Raw genomic sequence first — 24,842 nt, 5'->3', positions numbered from 1 at the left:
ATGATCTAGTCGTGCTTAGAGAAGACTTTTGACAGGATCACTCAGCAAAGGCATTTGAGCAGCCATGAGCTAGAAGTGAAAGTCCCTGTAGGTAGCAGTAATTGATTAAATGACAGGAACTAGCAGGAAGAAGTAAATAACGAGTATTCACAGTGAAATAAGGTCTGTTGCAATATTTCACAGGAATCTGTACTACAACACTGTTCAACACTGTTCAACATACATAAACTGAAAAAGTGTTTGAATATCAAGGTGAAAAACTTTGCAAGTGACACTCATCTTGATAAAACCAAAGGATGTTTGCAAAAGGATCTTAACAACTGTAATTATACTAATACACATAGCAAGGAAATTGCCTTTTGCAAAGTAATTGTCCATAATATTTCACTGTCATTACAGTGTACCCCTAACATCAGTTGAGCCTGTACCAACTGGCACTTTCCCATAAAATCCCTGTCTGAGCTTGGGGACAAAACGTGGAGTGATTTCTCACAGATGATATGGACATAGTAATCCTGCTTTGGAGCAAGACAGGGGAGACAAGATTTTAGCCATATGGATTTGAGCCTAGCCATGCCAGCCACTGTCTGCCTTGAGGTATTTTTAATAACTATATTTGTTCTCTACATATAATTTTTGGTCTATGCAATACAGTGTGTAGACACCAAAATAATTGATGGTGAATTTGTTGGGAAATTATGTAAAACCACACAGATGGTAAAACCCAGATATTATGTTTAAAATAATAAAGTCTGACTACTGCCATTGGGGAATAATGCTATAATGTAACAATAGAAAATAACAGGAACACATTAGCCCAGAGGTCTGCAGTGGTCAAAGAAAGCAAATAATACCATGTATCATGATGAAGATAAGTAGGGAATGTGATTTGGCTGCTGTCTATATATACATGAAGCTCCAGCATCTTGAATACTGCAACAAATTATGATCACCAGTACAAAAAGATATGTTAAAAAAAAATGGAAGAGATTCAGAGACCTACAGGTGCAATCAAAATTATGGCTAAGCTTGCAGACATGGAATGATTAAGCAAACAGTCCCAGAACTTTTCATCTTGGAAAAGAGACAACCGAAGGAGAAGTAGATTTAAGTCTATACATTCATGAGTGGCAAAGAGAGTGAAGAGCAGATGAATGACTGTTTACTGTAGCTTCCGGTGACAGTCCAAGTCAGTATATTCTACTGAAGCTGTTAGTTACAGTGTTCAAAAACAAACAAAAAAAAGTTAATTCTTCTCAGGAGATTGTATATCTATGCTTGTCTATGCAGAATGTTGTAGATCCTAGAACGTTATAATGTTTCAAAGTGAAAGTGGAGAAAGTCATGACAAGGGGAATTGTGGATTACATAATACTTGGAGACTGAGAAAACCTAGATGAGAAAAATCACTGTATGCTTCCATGCTTACACACCATCACTGATGATTTTCATTAATGAAGTTAACCAAGATGCAAGTGAGAGGCGGTTTTGGTTATTTGGAGGGGGATGTGGTGTTTTTTGGTTTTAAGGAAGAAATTTAGACCTAGAAAATAAGAACAAGGAAAGAAATTGTACTTCTTGTTTCTGAAAACTACATTATTCTTGTAAGTGACAAGATTGCCACTTACAGGTATTTTAGGGTGTTTATTACGGAAACAAAGGCTGAAGCCTCAGCTGAATCAGATTCCTTTCAGATTAGACAACAAATAGCAAAAAAAATATGTTAAACCTATGCACTATTTCTTTGCGTAAATTCCTTTGCTTGCAAAGGGCTTCCTCAACTCTCAGGCTGAGACTTTCCTTGATTTGATGATCTGCTTGGAGACACCAGAGGGGTATAATGGGGTTGAGCTCAGATAAATGCAGCATTTGGCAGCTGCTCACTTTCTTCAGGAAGGAAGTAGAACAATGGGCTCCAGTTACCAGTCCGAATCTGCTAACTACCTTTAATTGATCATCAAGGTTTTCCGTCCAGAGATGCAAATGCATATTCCCTTGCACAAGGTAGTTAAATCTGATTTTCACAATCCTTCTCTACAGCAACAAGATTTTGACCGACTCAGACATACATATGAAAAAAAGTGGGGGTCGGCAAAGATGAATGCTTTTTAAAAATCTGGGAAATATTAGCTTGAAGTTATCTTCATTTTGTGAAATTCTGGCATACAGCAACCTTGGACCATTATAGAGGGTGTAGACTCAGAAAGTTTAGCGAGCTCTCACTCTGGTACATGTAATGCTCAAGAGAAATGCAGAAGTAGGAGGCACCTGACACATAAACTCAAGCTGCTTAGTTGGGACCTGCCTGTGTGACCAGAGTGGACTGCTGTACAAAAAGCAGCAAGAAAGAGGTATTTGGTGAAAACACTTAGTCCGAGTTTTCAGGAGAACTGGTAAGTATGCCCTGTCATTAAGAGAGGTGAATCTCATCTGCTTCATGCAGAGAGACAGATGAGAATCAACATGTCTGGAAAACAGGGAACTACATTGCAGATACTGCTTTAGCTTTTTTTAGGCAGATAGAGGGCTTTGTTGTTTGGGGGCTGGCAGTGAGGGAGTGCGTGAAAAGCCAAAACCTGCCTCAAATCTTGCCGGGTATCAATATCAAAGCAGAGCCAAACAGTCTATGAGTGACAGAACTTGAGACAATATTGAAGTGGAAGCAAAGATAAGAATTTTGTTTTTATTTCTCCTGTTGTCTTTGAAGGTTATTCTTTAACACCATGAATGTGGTGAATGCATTGCATTTGTAAATAAAGTGTGGTATAAAAATCATATAATGCAGCTTCATTATATGATAAAGCTGAAATGTGTTCCCTGTGGAGAAAAATCTATACTAAAGATCAAAGGAATGTCTTCAAAAGGCACTGCGTTAAGGGTTTACAACTGTTATAGTTCCTAGTTCCCTCATGCTGATGAAAAGGAGATCTTGTAAAAAGGTTCAGTATTGGAGAAAAAAGGTTTTCTATTTTATTTTAATGTGAAAACACACATTTCACTTTTGCAATCCAGTGAGCTGATGCCTCAGGGGCAGATATTTCAAAAGTGTCTTTTTAGCCTAGGACTACCATTGTTAACAAGAGAGAGCCTTTTACAGCATGGACAGGGACCGCTGCAGGCTTCATTCACTAGCTGGTGGAAGGATGGCGGGGGGAGAAAGAGTCTAGAAACAGCTTTATCTGCACCTCGGAGGAGACTTGCTCCATGGAAGGGCAAGATGTTATTTCTACAAACAGAGACAGTTGCTTTAAATCACATCTTTGCCTCTGCACAAGTCTTTGTTAATGGGGACTGTCTAAACTTGAATAAATGCGCTATCTTGCCAGATCTACCCACTGAAGGGACTGGTGTTACTCATTGTGAGTGCTATGGAGAAGGTGACTCAAGCCATATTGAGTTGAATTTAGACCAGTTTCTCCAATGTATGTGCCCAAGCAGCTGGCAAAACTCTAAAATAAATGCAAACTCCCTTGTCACATCAAGATAAATGTTCCTTATAATGCACCTACAAGCCATAAATTCAGTTGCCTAAAGACATTAATTCAACAGACATTCCAATAAAGGTTGCTATTAGTTCACATTCTCCAAAACTTTATTTATATTCATGTGACTCCTTGACTCATGTAGCTAAGTAGATCTGCACTGATGTCCCAGACATAAAGAACTGCCTTTAGCTGTTCCTTGACAAAGTTTTTAACTGGGCTTATCAGCAAACCAATGAGCAAAAAATTAGTTGTAAAAATACACTCTGAAAGGTTTGCAGCATGAGCTGCTGATTGAGGAATTGTTTCTTTTTTCATTTCTTTTTTCATTTCTGTTCTGATTGGGATGTGAGTACATATACTCAAAGAACGGGTGTTCATCAGTCAAAAATCTGTCCCTTAAGTTTGGAGGCTCTCTCAAAAGCTACTTCAGCTTTCATAGAAATGAATGAAAGCATCTTTCTTGGTTCTCCCAGGTTCAGCATGGAAGGTCCATTAAAGTGCATATTGGCTCTTTTCATCCTTTCAATGTTCAACTCCATGTTTACCTATAAAGAAGGGAGAGGGAAGGAACAAACTAGGAAGATGAAAACAGAAGGAGTTTGTCTTTTGAAAGTCAGCTGTCGATGATACATTTACAGACTATATTGATGTTTGTAAAATGACTGCACTCAGAGAATATCCAAGCACTGCAGTCAGAGGAAAGCATGTACATGCCTATTTACGTGCATATTAATTAGGTGAGTAATAAAGTGAACCTACAGTGGCACAGACCTAGTTTCTAGACAAGTCTTGGTATTAGCAGTGGCAGTGTGCAGCTTATAACACAGTCTTTTCTTGCTACATCTTCTCTGTTCTTAGTATTCAGACTAAGAATACTTAGTCTTTAAGAAGCTTTAGACAAACTAAAGCTAAATTCAGTATTTTGTTTTCAAAAGAAATGCAGCCAAAGTCAATGAGATCACTCCCATGCATTCAGGATACACAAGATTTATACCTGCTACATCCTGTTGAAATGTATGTTCTAGTTTTACAGATTTTTTTTATCATTCTGAATGGCAGTTGCATCTTTACTGTTTGAAGATTAGTGAGCACAATAGGAAGAACTGCTGCTGCAGTTAACTGCTATTTTTAGCTATGCACTAGCACTCTGGCCTTTTCTTTGAGAACACAATTTTACTTCTCTATTAACGAATGAAGCAAACTAATGTGGGATATGTTATCAAGTTGCCGAAGGTTAGCTTTTCTTCATGTCATGCTTGTGAGAGACTGTGCTGCACTAATTAAAAACATTGCCATGGCAATTGCTATAGAAACATTTAAATTGGCATCATTGCTAACAAATCCTTGCCATTGATCCCAGCAGAGCTTATTTCAAACTACACATGAAGAATCTAAATTGAATGTTTTACATTCAAAAGGACTTTAACAGATACATTTTTCCAGTTGCTGATGTGCTCAGGAGAATAATATCTTTCATACAAAGATAATACATATACCTGGAACTGTTGTAGGATTCTGATATCAGAGTCCTTACTGCAAAGAGAGGCTGTCATCATTCTAAGCTACCACCACAGATCTCTCAAACCATAAAAATAGAAGACTCGGTTGCCTCCACTCAGATCATTACATTTGCAAAGTCAGGAAATAATACAGGTTCTCCACAGTCTGGGGCATTAGCATGCTTAATACATGGACATCTCATCTTAGGAGAAACTTCCTATATAACTAGGAAGAAAATAATTTCCCATTGTTTAACAAGAACAATAAGTTGACTATTATGCTGAGTAAATTATGGAAGCAGAAGTAAAATCAGAGAGATCGCTTTTATAGTTTTTATCAATTACTTAGGACAAAAGCCATTTACATTCTTCTCTCTGGTTTCAGACTTAAGGTATTTGCTTCTTTTAGAAGAAATGAAATCAGATGTTTACCATAATGTTTGGTAGATCCAGACTGATCCAGACTAGTAACTCTCTAAAATTAATACTCCTACCTATTGTAAAAATCAAAAGTGGGAAATAATGGGCTATGGCTTTTTTCTTTTATTTTTTTTTATTTTTCCACCCCTGTCAATTAAAAAACTGAGTCTTATCCTTCTTGACATGAAGGATATTGCCTTTTTTCTCAGTAGTAGTAAAGTTCTTCCTTAATTAGCAAGGAAATCAGTAGAAGGCAGCTCTACACAGAAGCCAACACATTTTAAACAATCTCAGATTAAGTTCTGTGCTATCTGGAACAAAACACGGGAAACTAGTTTCAACCAAGAAAAAAACTGTTAAAAAATTGTTGTTTGTGGCAAAACAATTTCTTACAAAAGGCTAAGATTATCCGTGCACAGTCCATTGTGGTGCCTTGAACTGCTGCTCTTACTTTTGCAGTACACATCAGAATCCTTAGTTTCAGCAGTAAAATAAGTCTTCTGAGTCTAGCATCTGCAACTCCTGATCCACTTTAACAGCTGCTAAGAGACAAGATGCATAAGCCAATGACAACTTCGAAGTATCTGAGTAAAACGAAAAGAATAGTATAAACATCTTATGCATTTGGACGAGTGCGGCAAATAGCATTTGGACGGAAAAGAATGAAGGCAATTTCAGGAAATTAAAAAAAGGTGGTTTTGAAAGAGTAGAAGTGAAACATTTGAAATTAGAAATTTTGAATTTCATTTTCATTTGAAATTATCACAAAATTGAACATGTAACTACACATCTCCAAATAGCGAAATGAAAATATCCCCTATCCTTTCCCCATCTTTAAAAAGAGTAAAGAATACACCAGACTAAATAATCTGAGTGTTAGATTTGTCTGGGTTTTGAAATAATGACATTTTAAGGACGAAATTTAACTGTTGACATTTTCTGATAGTTTATTTTTCACTGCAGTCTTCCAAAGCTTAGAGGTTTTGTAAAATATATTTTTATGATTTTCAGAAGTTTTATAGATTCATTATCTGTTAAAATTTTGCCAAATACATGTGTACTTTTCAGGGCTTTTTTTTTTTTTTCTTTGTGGTTTGTTTTGTTTTAACACAGAAGAGGTGAGGTGTTCCAAGAAGTTAGAGAAATGAACAGGTCGAGACCTAAAATATATATAAACATAAAGTTTGTCAAAATAGTTAATTAACAACACATCACTCATGCAAAGCAAAAGCAATCAAATCCAAAATGTAATCAATATGACTATTTAAGTATGTTATCATTCAGAATATATACAAGGTGCATTCTTCAACTACAGTCCAACAAAAAGTGTTGCAATGCAGCTGTGAAACAACACTATTTGAGGACGCATCAAGCAAGAGTATCTCAGAAAGATAAATGTCTTTAAAGGCATTGGATAAACTTGATCATCCTGCCTTTTGAGTACAGCATTTCCAACAGTATTTCCTGTTGTTGTTTGCTTTTATTCTACAATATCTTAACCAGGATTTAATTTATAGAGTCTGAAGAGACTCTGTAATCTGCCTCAGATGGCACGGTGGGTTGGATTTGAAGATCTGGATGATTATGTCTTATGCTGTACAGTGATAGAAGTTTTATTCAGTGATAAAGTCTACTTTAGTCTATATTATACAGGGAATTAGAATCGTCAAATGTAGACATGGATAAAAGATTGGCTAAGGCTTCTTTTCTGACCTGATTCAGTCAATCAACAAGGGAAGATCATTATGTACATAATATGTTTTCCAGTCAATGTCAAAATTTACTATTGCTAAAGGAGCCACAGGAGATTTCTTCTTTGCTCCTCTGCATGCACCAGGAACGTATTGAACATTACAAGGGAGAAAACAAGATTTTGAGTACACTTACAGAATTCAAAGAAAATACAGCCACTAACATATGCCAAGGTCTATGTACACACATGCTTTTATGTAAATAGAGTTAGTTTACTTTGTTCTTTATTTCTTCTAATAAAATAAAGAAGTGAAAAAAAATAAGAGTTTTCCTGCATTATATCTATGATCTTCTGCATAAATTTGACACCTATTAAATTGTTTTATTTTGTATTTTGAGCATAATGTTAGAAAGTGATAAATATTCTAGACCTTGACTTCTTGCTTAGCTAAAACTCTGTTTGAAGTTACTAAAATGCTAAGACTTTGATCCTCCTTCAGGATTGCTAGTTAAGATCCCAAAACCATACAAAATAGAATTTTAAGGAAAACTATACATAAGGGCACAATTCTATTAATTTAATCATGAAGACCTTTAGACTACAATTCACTGGAAGTTTTCATTTAAATGGTTTTGCTTCTCAGCTGACAAACAATTTTCACAAAAAACATTTATTTCCAAAAATTTGTATTTTTTCATATAGAAAAAGACTCCCTTTCCCTTTCTTAGAAAAAAACAAAGTGAAAGTAGCTGCTGGTAACTTGGGGTTTTGGGAGAAAGGAAGGTAGGTTTCTATGTTGGTTTTTTTTTAATTTTAATTTCAAAATTTCAGTGTTCTCAGATTTCTGGGTATTGTGGTTTCATGCTACTATCACTGTTCATGGACCAGGATTTCCAAAGCAAAAGGTACTTTTGTTGCTGAACTGTTTTCCTATGCTTTCTGTAATATACAATGACAGCTCAGCTAGTGCTATCCTAAAGCAAAAGTAGGCTTGACAGGAAATCCAGGTTATGGAAAACACTGGGACATCAGGCACCTCGGTTGTACTGACAGAGAAAGAGTATCGGAAGTCTTTGGAATTCTGTGAATTGCAGAGGGACTTGTATGAACCAAAATTTATGTAACAAGTACTTTTTCTTTCTTTAATAAGGAATCTGTTGAAGGCAGCAATAATACTTTAAATTTCATATTATATTGTGAGTTTCTTTGTGTAGAAACAGAAGCAGATCCTCTGGACAACTGAGGGCTAGCAAAGGCAAAGAAGGGATTGTATTGATCATGAAGTAACAGAAAATTCAGATTTGCAAACAATTGTGAACAGGTACTAAGAGAGTAATCAGACAGAACTGAGAGAGATTAGGTTAGAAGGTTTCTTAAAATTTGGGCTGTTTCTGTATGTCAGAATGCTGCTGGTTGCTAAAATTTTCAGACGAAGAAGTATTTTATTCAGATTGTGTTTGAAATTAATATACAGTGTGCGTGTTTCCCCTAAGGCCATGTCCTTAGGGGACATATTTTAGGGAAAAAATATCCTTATTACTTACCCAAGTACTTTTCTCCATCCCCTAGGTCCTACTTACAAGAAGATTAGAACATTTTAAAGATTTGTTCTGGTGAATTGTTAGAGGAGTGGATGCTAACAGCACCTCTGTAAATGATGAGGACTTACTCCTTGACAGTTTTGCTTTGGAGCTGTATATTTAATGCAATTCATATGATGCCACCCCTAAAAAGGACTAACAAGCACTCACACAGTAAAAGGATAACAGGATTGTCAGAGAATGGTGGAAAAACACTACACCGCACCAAGCGTGGTTGGATGTGGAATCAATTTTTCTTGCTGGAGGAGTACACAGGTCCCGATACTCAATACGTGGGCAAGGTAAGCCTTGTGTTTAAAGGATTCTTTAGAGGTGATGCATCTGACACTCTTTGTATCTCCCCTCCTTCTCCACACTTGTTTTGCCTTTTATACAGCAACGGTCCAAATTTCTCATCTAAGTCAAACAAAGAACGTCGTGGACAAACTGAAGTTTCCATGATTGTTCAAAATTGTGGGAAAAATAAAGTAGTTCAGTGAAAAAAGTAGGAAACTGTTAGACTGAAACGTTCTGACATCTTATTACATATGGCCTTGCAAGTTTTAGCACTGAATCATTTTCGGTTTTGAACTGTTCAATATAAATATTATACAAGGGACTAGAGAAGTTAGGCCTTCATTCACCTACCTCATGCCATTTACCGCTGTAGTGAGATGTGTACTTCCTCAAGTGAAATATTTAATTCTATCAATTAATAATAAAATCACTGTCTATACACTATTCCAAGCATGGATGAGATGTTCAAGGAGGAAAAAGTCTCATTTTCATCATTTCTGCAATAAACAGAGATCTTTATTTGACGGCTTGAGAGACTTTCCATTCTTTGAGACCTATCTACATCAGCTATTGCCAACAATGACAACTCTGAATTTCAGCTGTCTGCAGTCCTATCTTTTCTGATAACATACAACTCAAAGATTTCCAGATTTTTGCCCTTTGTGGTATCTCACCATCCACAAATCTGCCTTGTGATGTGGTTTAACTAAAGTAGCTAGTAGTAACTGGTAAAGATCTAGAATACACATAGCAACTACGCAGAATTACTTGCAAATTAAGGAAATGCTATCTTAAAATCTTAAGTAAATTAATGTGCATTACAGATTCTGTTATTCATCCACAGTGCTCTCACTAGATTGGATTGTCAGGTAGCACTCTCAGTTTCTGGTGTCTTACTACAAAACATATTGAGATATTTTCAACTAAAAGACACAAAAATATTTTTGTGTATTTCCTAATACTTGTGGCCATGGGAAGCATGATCATCTGGAAAATGTGGAAATAGTCTCTATTAAGACACAGGCATCAAAGAAGCCAGTCATTATAACTGTGAACCAGATTCTGACCTTGTTTATACCCACTGTATAGCCATACAATTCTGTTTTCAGTGAAATTGATTATGACATGCAGTGGCAGAAATAAGATGAGAGCCAATAATCCTATTGCTAGATCTGTTTTTCAGTGTGTAAAATAACAAGGTTTGTTCTAGGCAAAGGAACCTTCAATAAAGAGTGAACAAACTCCACATAGAGATTTCTAAACCAAATTTGGTTGGAAGTATCTTTAGCATTGAGTAAACTTGCAGAGAAAATGTACAAAAAAGTACACAATAATATAGAACTCCATAAACGTAAGTTCTATGTAGACTAATAGAAATATTTTCTGTAAAAAGAGAGCTTTCATAAAGAAGTACCAAACATAAGAGTTGTTTCGAGATTCAGTCCTGCTTCTAAGCCACAAATCAATTAATCTTCCATCAAGACTGCGATCACCATCTCTGTTTCACATAAGAAATGCCTACACAGTATATTGCACTAGATGCAAACTTACTCTGCTCTTTTTCCACATTAAATAAAAGCCGTTGGACTATAGAGCTGAGTCTAGGAAGGAAAACAAACTGCTGTACAGCTGGTTGTATCTGAGATGATTAATTTTTTTAAACTTAAATAATATGTTGATATTTTTCACATTTCACTGAAAAATTTTCGTATAGAGGCTCTGAGGGAGGGGTTAGCATTACTGATTCTCTAAACAGATGGAAGTCACCCCAAATATTAGCTCATGTTCCAAAGAGATGGAGTTAGATTGAAGTGATAAACTCCATATGATAGCATTATCTCTAGAACAGTTTATGACATGAAAAAATGATCATAGATATGTCCTGAGTGGTATAAAACGATTGTAAATGCATTTGAGTCAGTAGAATTAGCCTGGGTACACATGACATACAGCACCAAGAGGGAGCTGCTACAAGAAGTCTAATAAGGAATTTCTTCTTTAAAAAAAAATAATAACTTTATTTGAAAAATATTATTCTGAGAAAGGCTTAAATGTCAGATTTAGTATTCTTCTACTCAGTTATGGTAATTAACAAACTGGTATGTGTGAAGAGAGAGCACTTTCCAACCCACCGGGACTAGTTCACAGCAAGTATTCTTATCCAGTCCATCTTTAACATGGATATGCACAGGCAGATGGATTACTGGGGTAGAATAATAAACATTGTACTAAAACCTAAATAAACTGCATTAATAAAGTCTACCAGGAAATAAAATTCCAAGGGATCATAACCATAGTACTAAAAAAACAGTTTTCCCTCTCCAGTTCAATTTTCAAGCCATATTAGTCTGTTAGGTTACTGTTTATGTTTTGTTAATGATGCTACTTTGTTGATGCTTTATTTTGTTATGAGTGCATTCTGTTATTGGCAGTGGGGTAGGATCACTCGGTATGACATAAATAGATAATATTTAAATACTAAGAAGGATGGATGGGTGCATGGGATGAAGAGTTATTCTGTGACACTTCTCACTCCCACCACCCAGTGCCCCAGCCTTGTTTGGACCAGCAGAAGGGACCAAGGTCAACTAAACACTTGCTTTGACTGCTGGACTGTCCAAGTCCTGTCTGGCAGTGCTGCCCCTAGAAGAGTACTTCTGCCTTGGTCCCAAGCCTCACTTTGTGTCAGAGCTCCCTGGAGGGACAAGTTTCTCCCCTACATCTGAAGAAATGTCATCTTAAGCAGCACTTTTTAAAATCAAATTGTTGGCAACCAATCACCTTGCTAGCCAAGTAGCCCCAGGGCAATCTTTTTTCCCCCATCTCTAAGGCCAAAGAGCAATTGCTACTGGGGTTGCTCTCACTCTCTGGTCACCTTCCCAAATACCTTTCCAGAGTAGAAAGTTGTAAACAGTGCCATCATCCCTGATTTTTCATTTGTTGGTTTCGGTTTATTTTCTTTTTCCTGCACATACCAGACTAATCTAAGTAGTTAGAGCTGGCAGATGCACTCATGATCTCATTGATTTAGTGGTGCTTGTGGGTAGGCTTCATCCTGTGACAAGAATTAACTGAAGAAGAGGTCTGATGTACTTGTAAGGGAGATGAAAAAGCCAGCTCCACACAAAACTTGCATATGGCTACCAGACTGCTAACAGGGTTAACACAGCGTTAATGGACTCTGAGCATCTAGAAAAGAGATTATCTTCCCAATTATAGTTAGATAGATGTTAGACAAAGCAAGGGTAGTGATGATGGGTGACATCAGACCAGTAAGCGCGTGAAGTGCACTTTGCAGAAATAGAAAACATTGTTTGATGAGCAAAGGAAGTTTTGATGACTGGAACAATTGTTGTAAGGAAACTACTCAAAGAACAGATCTAAATCATCATCCACCTTTCGGAGAGAAGGCATATATACAATCACCTTCTGAATGTGATAAGTTGAGTCAAGTTAAACCCAGACAACCTACGGTCTATCCATAACACATCTTCCTTCTTCCAACTCAGAGGACCCATCTGCACAGGAGGTCTTCAAGTTTGTTAGGTCCTGTTATTTGTAGCTTCAACAATGGAACAACTGCTTATGGCATCCTTCGATTTCGTGTCGTTTTACATTATTTTCAGGAAATGCTTTGAGAAACCAGTGCCTCCATTATTCCAGGTGTTCTATAAAAAAAGTGCATAGAGAGATAAACTTTGCTCTGCAGAATTTGCAACTGCAATGTTCAGGCAGAAACAGGTAAGATAAACAGTATCACAGTGTCGTGTTTAAAAATTTAGCCAAGAAAAAAAAAAACTGAAAAATTTCTAAAACGTAAGAATGACTAGTCTTTCAAGGTGTCTACTGTGAATCTTGAATATCTCAATGAGATCATTAGTGTGAGGAATTTTCAGTCAAGGGAAATGTAAAAGTCATCCTTCCTACTAAGAATTCACAAAAAAAAAGAAAAAGAAAAATCTACGTTATAGTATAATATTCAGAGTTGAATACATGAGAGGAGGTTTGGGTTTTTTAAGGCAAAGAGACAGTTGGCAATTTTTCTTGTGAAATATGAAGGGGATGATAAAATAAAAGATCTAACTGTATATTATACTGTGTCATTCCTTGGTTTCTGGGATCTCCATTTCTTTCACTAAGGAGGGGCCGTACATCCACTTTCTCAGCTGCAAATACCTTTAAACTCCATGCTTAAGAAATGGACTCCTAACAACTGAAACGTTATGAGAAAGAAGCCCACCAGATTTACTCACTTCCTAAACAAATAATTTGAAGAGAGATTAATCTAAAAAAAAGGACAAGCAATTTAGGAAGTATTAAAATATTGATGGGAATGATGTTCACTAATTACAGAAAAATCTTATAAAATGCACAGAAGATTCTAACCAAGTAGCCCTTTAGGGACAATTAGTTCTACTTTCCAAAGCTAATACTGACTTTATGTTCCTCCCTTTCTAAATAACTTACTTGATATCCACTTCAGTTGTGCAAAATGCCAGATATTCCACTTCTCTAAATGCAGTCCTTATGAAGTATCCCTAGGTGGGAATAAATAGGCCTTATCAAAATAATTAGCCATTTTGGAAAATGCAATCCTTTAAGCTTTGCAACAATATACTTAAGTGATTTAAAGAGACAAGATTTTCCCTTTGAAGTCAATATACTGTATCAAACAGGCACTCCATCCATCAAAAGCTGCCAATCTTGATGGACAGACAATATGTTGGGTGGGGTTTGTGCAGGAAATGGTTTGGGGGTTTTGGAGGGTAGGACGGACACTACAGGGGGCACCTTCTGCTGGAGATTGATGGAGGGTGCTGGAAGCCGAAGCTAGCTGGCTCCAATGCAGATCTGCCTTTGACTAAGCAAAGCCAATGAGTGACAGTAGTAACACCTCTATGATAACATATTTAAGGAAGATGAAAAGAAATGGTAGGGGCACAGCAGCAGCAGCCAGAGGGAGGAGGTAAGGGGGAAGGTGCTGGCCTCCCTCACTGCTTCCAGCTGGACTACTGGTGCTCATTGAACCAGTTGCACCAGGCCAGCCCAAATTGGCAGCTGAGAGAGAGAGAAAAGAGATGTAGGAGATGACCCTGTAGACACCAACTGCAAGAGAAACAATGATGTAGACACAAGATGTGAGAGAAACAAGTGTGTAGAAAATATCAAGGTCATTGAAGAAGGAAGGGGCGGAGGTACTCTAGATGTCCGAGCAGAGATTTCCCTGCAGCCCGTGGAGGACAGTGTCATTGAGCAGACTGTCTGTCTGCAGCCCATGAGGAGTCTGGGAGGATGTCCACCCACAGCCTGTGAAGGACCCCACGCTGGAACATGTGAAGGTGCCTGAAGGAGGCCATAGGCCCCATGAAAACATGTGCTAGCATGCCAGCTTATGGGAAGGACTCATGCTGGAGAAGTTCATGGACTGTATCCTGTGGAAGGGACCCTATGCTGGAGCAGGGGAAGAAGACAAGAAGTTCTTCCTCCAACAAGAAATAAGCAGCAATATGTATGACATACTGACCTCAACCCCCATTCCACATGTCCCTGCACCACTTTTGGGGAAAGGAGGTAAAGAATATTTGGCATAAAAATTAAGCCTGGGAAGAATGGAGAGGTGAAGTGAATGTCTCCTTTTGGGGATTTGTTTTTGTTTCTCAGTATCTTGATCTAGTTTGATTGGTAATCAATTAGATTGTTTTTTTTCCCCACAAGTGCAGTCTGGTTTGCCCATGACAGTAATTGGTGAATGAAACCTCCCTGTCCTTACCTCAAACCATGAGTTTTGACTTTGTTTCTTTTGATTCTCCTCCCCAGTGGAACTCAGAAGAGGAAGGAATGAGCAAACAGCTATGCGGTTCTTTGTTGCCCACTGGACTAGTGGCCATGTGGGTCTATGTTGCCTGCTAGGGGACTCAAAATCTCTACATGAATTTCCATGCAATGTATGTTACAGTGATCATAAACCATGCAATCAAATACCTCTCGTATCCCAGAATCTTAAAACAATAACTAAACAAAACCAACAAAATCATTTTTGTTCACCAGCTGACACCTTTCTTCTTCATATTAAGATGTGAAATTCAAAATAAAATTAAAAGAACTGATACTACTCAAAATTAGATGGTCCGTGAATAACTTCCTGTGTAATAATTTCCATAAAAATAAATGTACTGGGCTTTGCATGTCACAAGTATCATTTAAATTGTATGAAAACTGAGGAAAAATCTCTGTTCTACCTCTAGTTAATCAGTGAACTTGATTCATGACAACTCTCTGTGTGTCTTATTAAAAAGTATAACCAGAAAAGAAAAATATTCAGAGGATGGGGTTTTATTGCCAGGGACGTGAGGAGGGTATTGGGGTGTTTTGTTTTGGGGGAAGGTGGGCTGCCGCTTATATTCAAATGCAACCATGTATTTCTTGTAGTCTGCACTTTTTGGCTTTATTTCTGATTTAATGGAATTGGATTATATTTCCTTGTAAATATAGACCAAAAATGTATAAAGGCCTAGAAATATTCTTTCATATTACTTTGCTGGCTGCCTTTGATAGGTCAAAAAGTCCAGAATAGGCTCTCTCTTAATACACAACGTAACAAAGAAGTCAAAAAATAGGATCAGTGAAGCCCTTACTCCATTATCCTTATCCCAGTTCATCCATGCCCTCTCAACAATGTTGCCAAAGCAATGTTGGCCATTCTCAGCCTCTGCTCTGAGCAGTATGGGAGGATGAAGTTATTGCTTAAATTGGTGACCCACTGAGCTGGTTCTTGACACCATGGCACTGCCAAACTCTGCAGTAACCTTAGTGTCTTCACCCTGAAGCATAATATTCTCATCCACAACAAAAAGACTTTTTATTAATAAACTAATATTTTTTCTTTATGTATTGATTTTTTTAGAGTATGTGAGAGACCTGACTTTTTTGGTTGTGCCTTTAATTTATACAGGTAATCCATAAAATTTCTTTATGATATTTGCTATTTTCCCTCCACAGTGTCAGTTAAAGAACAGGCCATTCTTATGATGAGAAAATATACAGGAGCGTTATCCTTTCAGTGTTTCATGTACCTCCACCTTCCACTTGTTAAGACATGTATCCCACTTGTCTTATTTGAAAAACTGTTCAATTGATCACAGCATGTAAATGCCACCAAAACCAAGATGTTTCTTTACCATCTTTGGACTTAGCAGAATGATAAGTTTCAAAAACCTAGCAGAGTCATAAATAATCACATGTTGCTGACATATAATCATTAAAAAGTGTAACTCAATTGCAGGAAGGTTTCGTCACATTCTTAATGTATTCCATCTAGCATGTGTTAAAATGAGGCAATCTTTTTAAAACACTGCTTTTGAAGAAGATTTAGTAATGTTTTTCCATTAGAAGCTCTGCTCTTAAAGTAAAATCAGTATTTTAAGATTAACAAAAGAAGAAAAGTTATTGAGAACATCTGAGTGTCCTACTTTTGTCTTTACTTTCCTCTCTCTGACCCTAAGTTTTTCCTTATCTTTGAATAGCTACTACAAAAATAATGATGTATTAAAACATTACAACCTAAAAAAAGGTCACAAAGACAGAAAAAAATCAGAGAAATAAGAAAAAGAGTCTCGCCAGTATTTTAGAAAAAAAGAAATGGAAAAACTGTTTGATTCCTAAATTAACAGCTTATCTCCACTTACAATGCATACTTCAGCACATTTTTTCAACAAACATTTGATCTACTTTCAAGCAGCTGTTTCTCTAGGGAGATGAACCCCAAAAGTAAAACGAAAGTGGAAAAAAACAAACCAAGACAAAAAAGGTTAAAAAAATTGAGGCAATTCCCTGTCTCCAGATACATGCACAAATTAACTACTAATACCAGTAAAGAGGCATAGCTTTATTTCTTTAAAAATAACATATTTTCTGGAGGTTTCTAACATAAACTTTATTGAAAAATTGCTAGAAATAATTTTTTTCTTAAAAAAAAAAAAGCCAAATTTTCAATAAAATTTGATTAGAAGAATAAAGCTGAAGGGCCAGGAAAGAAAATAACCAGTAAGACTGTTCTCTTTTGGAGAAAAGACATCTGCTCATTTCTAATAATTAAATAAATTTTTCATTGAAGTTTTAAAAATAGTTAAGAAATCTAATCACATTATGCATAACTCAAGTATAAACAGTTTAAATATGAAATATATGGAATGTTACATGACCTGATTGGTCTTACCTGGAATTTTGCAATCAAATTTGGATATCATATTTCACGAAATAAAGAATCAGTTCTGAAAACAACTGCAGTGATCAGAGACTTCTAATACATGAATAATGAGTAAGTTGGCATTGTTTTGGTACAGATAGATAAGCTGTCATGAGATCTGACAGTTTCTGTTTCTTCAACTACATAAAAGACTGCTAAAAATATAATCTCAGGTTCTTGTCACGTTGAGGGCAAGAAGTTTGGTTCATATTGTCATAAGGTTGATTTACATTAAACATCAGTAAAAATATTTTGATGTTATATACAGTGAATACAGTGAAGTACTAGGTAAAGATTACTTGGAGATACAGGATTATCTTCATACTAGAGGTTTTCATGACTAACTAAAAAACAGAGAGTCCACACTGACCCTGCCTGGAGGCACAGACTATTTCATTAGGTCCTTGTCTGTTTCGTTATGTTTTTAAGGACTCTGTGTGTGTTTTTCATGTTCAAATTAAAATTTTCTTCACAGCTAAAGTGCTTGTGAAAAACTAAACTAAAAATAAACTCGAAGACATAACAAATTAGGAGATCCTCAAAATGTTTATTCCAAACTGTTCCCTTTCCCTTTTTCTTCTCTTTTCTTTTCTCTTCTCCCTCCTGTCCCCTTCCTCTTCTTCCAAGATGGAGTATCCAGTGTGCATAGATTTTCAAGTTAAAAAAACAGGCAGAAGGCCACTGTGTGTCTTTATATAGCTTTTGTGCATAGTGGAAAAAAGAGAATTTGCAAAATAATTTTTGTGAATAAAGCAAGATTAAGTGGCAACTTAATCCATAGCATGAATACAGGCATCTGAAAAATTAGCTAGCTGCTTTTAAAGCCAAAGCCATTACAAAACAATTCAATAGGGGAAAAATAATAATAAGTCGCCAATTCTTTTTTTTTTTCCCTCTCTCCCTCCATGCTTTTCATCTCAGGTTTGGAAAAATTATACTCACCTGATACCCAACATAGCAGGAAGGCTACTATGTGGAGTCTTTTTTATTATTCACTACATTGCTTGTTCTTTGCTTAGTCACAGCTTCCCTTTCCTGTGGATCTCCTGAGTATGATCAGATCACTGATGATGTGGGAGAGGACAACAGTAATGGGAGTCTGAGGCCCACATATGGAGGTCCCACCTATAGAGTTTTCTGGGATTCAGGGTGCTGACAAGCTAACAAAAAACTGTGCTTAAAGTAAAAAACTCTGATTTAGGCAAAGTGGCCATGGAGAATGGAGTTATTTTCTTTGTCTTGGCAAGTACCTTATGCTAAAAGGTCTAAATAGGTCTGCCTCAAAGACTGGCTGGTTCGGGAGCCTGTAGCAATAGTTAACAATTATTCATAGAATAGTCCTGTGTTCTTATCACAACTCCATAGGCTGGTATTTCTCAGCCTTGCAGCTTTGAGCCTGTGTGACAGAAGATTAGACTAATGGCAATCAGCAGACTTATAATTATCTGTTATCAGGGAATCATTTATAGTGCATGGAAAGGTGGGAGGGTGAGGAAAATTGATTTCATAAGATATTTTTCATGATGTTGTGTATTTATTACATTGATGACATTATGGGAGCCATTCTGAAGAGGGGAAGTGTGTTCCACTGTAATGTGGTTTACTGGTACCTGCCAGAATGGTGATAAAAAAAGCACAAACCCATCAGAGCAAATCAATGTGTGAGTACTTAGAAAGTGCAATTTGACTGCATCAGAGCATGGTATTGTGCAACATCTTGTCTGTTGGAGAAAGATTTTTAAATAATCTTGAAGACAAACAAATAATCAGTCAATTTAGCATCTTACTGGGTATCAGTCAAAAGAGAAATCTGTGATCTTTAATCAGTTATAGAAGTACATAACAATAGTCAAATCCTTGCTGTATATATTGTTGTAGCAACACAAACTCATCGGACTGTCATCTGCTCTCTCATATCAGTCTATGGTCAAGAAACTCTATTGAAACCTCTCTTTTCTGTTTCTACAAAGCAGAGTCTAATAAAAGGAGTGAGAAAATATTCCAGCCTCCATGAACATTTCATAAGCTATACCTTTATCCATGTCTTGCTTTGCATTTCAGAGACAAGCATGCTCATTTCAGAATGAAGATATCATGCCATTTTTGTCAAGTTGGGAGTATGAGGAAATGACAATCAGACTGATAATATTTGATGAGTTTTAGCCTTAAGTGAAGAGAATTTCTTTTTTTAGATATTCTCCATTTCTGTAGAGGGAATGTAAAGAGAACAGTCCTCAATTCCCCTCTGTTTACATTATAGAATTCTTAACAAAATCTCCAAGAGGTGTTTGGAACGATTGACTCCTCTGCAAGAATAGTTTTTGCCCAAATCCTGCCATAAAAATAATTGATGCTGCTGGAAATAATTATTAATAAAATTTGGTGGAATATTTACTTTATGTGCATTTTGCTTTCTTTTTTTCCATCTGTAAAGTGTAATTGCCAACACTTAATAAAAAGTTTTGCTCAATACATATCTATATATGAAGTGTTCCCACAAAATATTAAAAAAAAAAAAAGGTGTGGAACATCATGAAAACAGCCATGAATCAGTCATTTGATTGAAAGCACATGTTGGAAATATTAGGTTGAATAAAATAACACTACACACTATGAAAAGGGAGAAAGAATAAAACTACAGATTTAATAGCTACATACCCAGTGAATGTGGCTTGAATTTGTGATATAAATAATTGCTTTAATTTTTCCAAATGCATAAAAATGACAAAAAAAGAAGTATTGAAATATTGTTAGAATTCTACTCCAACATTCATAAAATGAATTAACTCAACTTCAATATTGTTATTACTGTCACCACCTGTAGCCTTTTTTGCTCCTTGAACTTTTAGGTGTTACTACATATTTCTGATTAAGATTTGAAATAGACTTTGTTTCTAAATACTGACAATAAATCTAATTCTTACAAAAAAGTTCTGGTTTAAGACTTCTAGGCAGCTTAAGCACACTTAACACTACTATATCACACTTTAAAATGTTGCAGTTACTGACGCAAGTGTTAAAAATGGTGCTTTTCTCATAGTTCAATCTTAAAGGGATTGTAGAAGTAAGCGTATTTTTCTTTTTAATAAGCGTTTGTGATGAATAAGCATTGTCAAATACCAGGAGGTAACAGAGCATTAAGTCTTCAAATACTGTCAGGTCAAGTAGCTGACTGATATGGCTGAATTAACAAACAAAAAATAAAATATAGAAAGTATTTCTCAACTTGTCTCTTTACCACTGCATCATTCGTATTTAAAATCCTGAGATTAAAGATCCTTTAAATCAATAACCACACCCCCCAAAAAAAAATGGAAAAGATCCCGAATGTTCTGTGTAACACAAGTGGTTAGGAGAAATAACCACATATATTTAATTTTAAACTTATATTAATTAGATATAAACAAATTGTGAGGACAATAGAATGAATGTAAAGAGGAATTTAGCATGTGAGTAAGTATTTCTGCATATGTTGTCGCTCAAGTAAATAGAACTGGGGTTGTTGCAACAAAATAAATCCTTAAAGTTCTTTAGAACTGTCTCTCTAAGTTTCACAGAATATGAAAATGCATTCATCTCTATACAGGCTAGTAATTGTGAAGTGGAAGAGCTCACAGTCTGATTCTACTCGTTCCATATGAAAGATTCAGAACCACGTGTAGAAAGACACAAAGGGAAGGAGAAGAAGAAATATTTTAGTCTTCAAAAATACTGTTAGTGGAGGGAAACAGGAATGACCCATTCTGTTTTCATTCTATTAGAGGTACTGCAATTAATTGTCTTTATACTTCAGGTGATTAAATTTGGTCTAACTTCAAAGTGTGTAAAAGACAAAGAAATAAAAATTTAATATAATTTTAAGAAGGCTTAAAAGATATGAGAATATATTTAAATGTATGTAGATATGACATTATTTTTTCTTCAAGGTAAAGAAAATATTTATTTTGATCTCTTCAAAGAGGATAAAAGAGAAAAACGATGCTATGATTACTAATAATAATTTCCCTCTTTGAAAGTACTCTTCAATTAAATATATTAAATTATATTATGTCAAATGAACAGTACCTATGGTGAGGCAGGCAATGATATAGTATCTGTTCTTCTGAGGAGAAAACTGCAACAGAGTTGCTGAAACAATAATTTGAGGTCACTGAGTCTGTCAATAACAACAGTTAGAAGCAGAAAAGCCACAGCACAGGGACAAATTCAGCATAATGGTAAGACTTAGAGCTTTGAAGAGAAGACATAGGCAGAAAAAGCAGCACACATCAAGATTGAAAACCATTTGAAAAACATGCCTTCATTTTGAATATTAGCGAAATATCAAGTTCTGTCTTGAAACTTGCCTCCAAATGGTCAACAAGATCATGGTCAATATTTCACTCCAGATGAAGACATAGGGTAATTAACAATGTAATCAGTTTTTCTTTATATGCTGTGTTTTTCTTCAAAGTACAGAATAACAAAAATGGATTTAATCAAAGGAAGCAGGCAGTCAGAACTGAAGACTCCAGGTCCCCCAAAAAATCTTTTTTCATGAAGTTAACACAAATTAGCATTGATCCATAGAGATTTTTATCTGCTTTAACCAGATGCAAATGCTTTGACTATCCATGCTGATAAAGTAACATTAGTTTAAGTCATCCTTTATGAACATCCTGCTGGGCTTCTTTTTCATCAATATTTGCACTGATAATCTGAAAAAAAAATAAAATCCTTCTTCAATAATTCCTGCATTGTCTAATGTCTCCACACTAACCTCACTGCATTTGATCAGCTTACAGATTCAGCTATTAAATGAATCATAACCCTGATGAAGCAACACCGTTGGTCTGCAGGGCTTTATGCTTGGTTTGGGTCTTATGATTTGGCTTCTCTAGATACTACTTCCCTTTCACGAAGTTTTCATCTGAAGACACAGGCAGCCTTATCCTGGCTCTCTTCCAAAACAAAGTCTTCTTGCTTAATCAGAAAGGTACAATCAACCTGCATTTTCTGCAGAACCTGAAGACCGTTTAAGCACCCTTTCTTCCTCCAGATGGCATTATACTTATCAAGTTCTGTTGTGACAGGAAAATAATTAAGGTTTTTTGATCATTATTCCAGCCACCACTTTGTCTTTGTTGTCATTACAGTGACGACCTTCCAAAGATGGTATTTTGAAGAAAGATTTATAAGAAAAATACATGTAGGCAATGAAAATTTCAATAAATATAAGATCAGTGACAACTAAGAAAAAGAAAAAAAAATACCCTAATTGTTCTGTCATAACTACTGGCATTCAGCGCATTCTTCTTGCAATAGCTTCACTTTGGAAGGTACATTATCGAAACACAGATTCAAGGCTTGATGGTTATTATTCCCCATCCTGATTTCAAAACTTATGTTTTGATCTACCTAACTTTAAGGATCTAATTCTCAGGTGGGCACGCACTTATGTGCCTTGGAGCAGGCAAGGGGCAGAGGAATTGCACTCAGACTGGGAGTCACACAAGACGGGTGACTACAGTATAATTTTACTAAGTATCCTTCAGTTGATGCGACAGTTTACATTTCCAGTATAGTCCACAGAACATAGAAAAAGTATAATAGTTTAAATTTCAGCCTGTGTTTCTCTATATTGTTTCGTGAATTTTGCCAATTAATAAGAAGTAGCAAAGACTTCAGTGATTCTTTGAGTCAAGCAACGACCTTACTTACCTTCCACTACTGTTTATTTAAAGTTTACTTTTAGATAAACATTTAAGGAATTTAAAGAGTCATCATTTAACAACCACATTCTGAAATGAGAATTGAGGAATGAACAGATTCCTTCTTATAAGTGGTGTATAGTGTCCACAAAATATTTAGCTTATCAATTTGCAAAGTAAGCTCTTAGAAAAAATAAATCTTTTAAAATTGCAACTTCGGACTTTGTGGTACAGATCTTTGTGAATCAATAGCCATCAAACTCAAAAGCAGCACTTTTTTGGGTTTTTTTAAATGCATCGTGTAAAAGTAAATACATCTTAATGCTAGTAAATAAATTAAAATATTTTGAATATTACTGGAAACAGCATATTGGACAGGTTAGGAAAAACGCATGTTTTGGCGATTTGCTTCCTTTGAGCCAGCAGACTTACAGTCTGTTTTTTCTGTTTGGTGCTGCAAACCTGGAAACTTGTTTGCATATTTTAGACCAAAAAGATGCTTCAATCATATTGCCTTACATGCCAACATCTTACTGTATTACACTTGCATCATGTTGCATAGCTTTCTGAAAAACATTCAATCTTGATCTATGGACGTATCTACAAATATACGCATATATATACACACACACATACAAAAGGGTGATGAAAAGTAATAAAATAATCCTGCTATTGATGTATTCTTCAGATCATTGTGGATTATCCACAACTGGTAACAGTATAATATCAATCAGTTCAAAATAACTTCGATCAATGCAGTACTTTTCCAAAGTTCAACCTGAAAAAGCAACTAGGCAAGCTCAAGGACTTTAGATTCATAAAACAAAGCAAAACAAAAAAATATACCCCCCACACCAGATGTCTCTAACATCCTTATTCTAATCTGACAGTTGCAGATGCTGGGGCTGAGGGAGGTGGGGAGTACAAAAGAAGAAAAAAAATGCAGCGGCCAGACTTGCATGTTCTCTCGAACCAGTATATCCTGGTGACATGGAGATAAAGTACTTGTCTACACAAATCATTGGTCTACCCTACTAGAATATTTCTTCTTTGAGTGTAAGGCTGAGCTCAGATTAATTAGTTCTGTGGAGGGTAAGGGATACTCCCTCTATATGACACACTCGTGTTGCTTCCAGGGCCAAAACATTTATTCCTGCCTATCTTCATGCACAACCTTTGGAACAACAGTATATTTTGAGATCCTCTGAAACAGCAAGACATATCACACATAGAGACAGATTTCACTCAGAAGTTTCTGGTGAGAGAAAAATCTATGAGAAATATATCCTTTCTTATTCTGAAGACTTTAAAATAATGATGGATTTGCCATCTGTTCCAGGGACTGATTAAAATGACAGTGCTTGATGTTGCGAAGTCGTAATTTCTGACCTGTGGATATAACTGATGACTATAGTCACTTATTGTAAACCTGTATCTCATGTTATGGAACAGCCAAATCACAGGGTATGGCAAACCATAAAAAAATAGCCTGTTTCTTTTAATCAGGCTGAAAAACTGCAACCTGGCTGATGATTTGGAGAACAGAGAGAGGAGAACAAGCAAACAAATTCTCTGTGCTCTGAAACCCCATTCTTTGTGCAGAAGAATGCAACCACTTTTCCAGATTTGACGACAGCCTAGCATATAAGGCACAGGAGATGGGAAGGTGTGCAGGGGAAGGCGGCACTTGAGGAAATAGCTTTGGCTTCCAGGACCCCTCCTAGGTATAGAGAGGTGTATGTGGAAGGAATGAATTTTTATCAGCCGAACAAAAAGACTGCTGAGAATACTGCTGAACCCTTCCTGAATGAAAACACAATTTATCCCTACCTACTAAGTCAAAATCAGCACCTGCAGCTGATACCAGCAGTGTTTTTCAGAATATCACTCTCTAGAGAATTTGTAACAATAGACAGCAGAACACAGGAACCAG

At 36.2% G+C, this 24,842-nt stretch overlaps 1 protein-coding gene across 2 annotated transcripts in view; it reads left to right on the top strand.

The window, feature by feature from the left end:
* CDH9 (cadherin 9) overlaps positions 1–24,842 on the top strand; it is a 96,167-nt gene that overhangs the window by 16,208 nt on the left and 55,117 nt on the right. The window contains exons 1-2 of one of the 2 annotated variants that reach the window (XM_054059998.1): positions 7,985–8,002; positions 8,667–8,979. In XM_054059998.1, coding sequence (XP_053915973.1) covers positions 8,752–8,979 — 228 coding nt within the window. In that variant the 5' untranslated portion in view covers positions 7,985–8,002; positions 8,667–8,751. Of the gene's footprint in view, positions 1–7,984; positions 8,003–8,666; positions 8,980–24,842 lie in introns of those variants that run through there. The other variant, XM_054059997.1, reaches the window with a different exon arrangement.

This window comes from Cuculus canorus, chromosome 2 (assembly GCF_017976375.1).
Source record: "Cuculus canorus isolate bCucCan1 chromosome 2, bCucCan1.pri, whole genome shotgun sequence".
Classification (NCBI taxonomy): domain Eukaryota; kingdom Metazoa; phylum Chordata; class Aves; order Cuculiformes; family Cuculidae; genus Cuculus; species Cuculus canorus.
The sequence above is the reverse complement of the archived record's forward strand: the minus strand, read 5'-3'. Positions and strand labels throughout refer to the sequence as shown.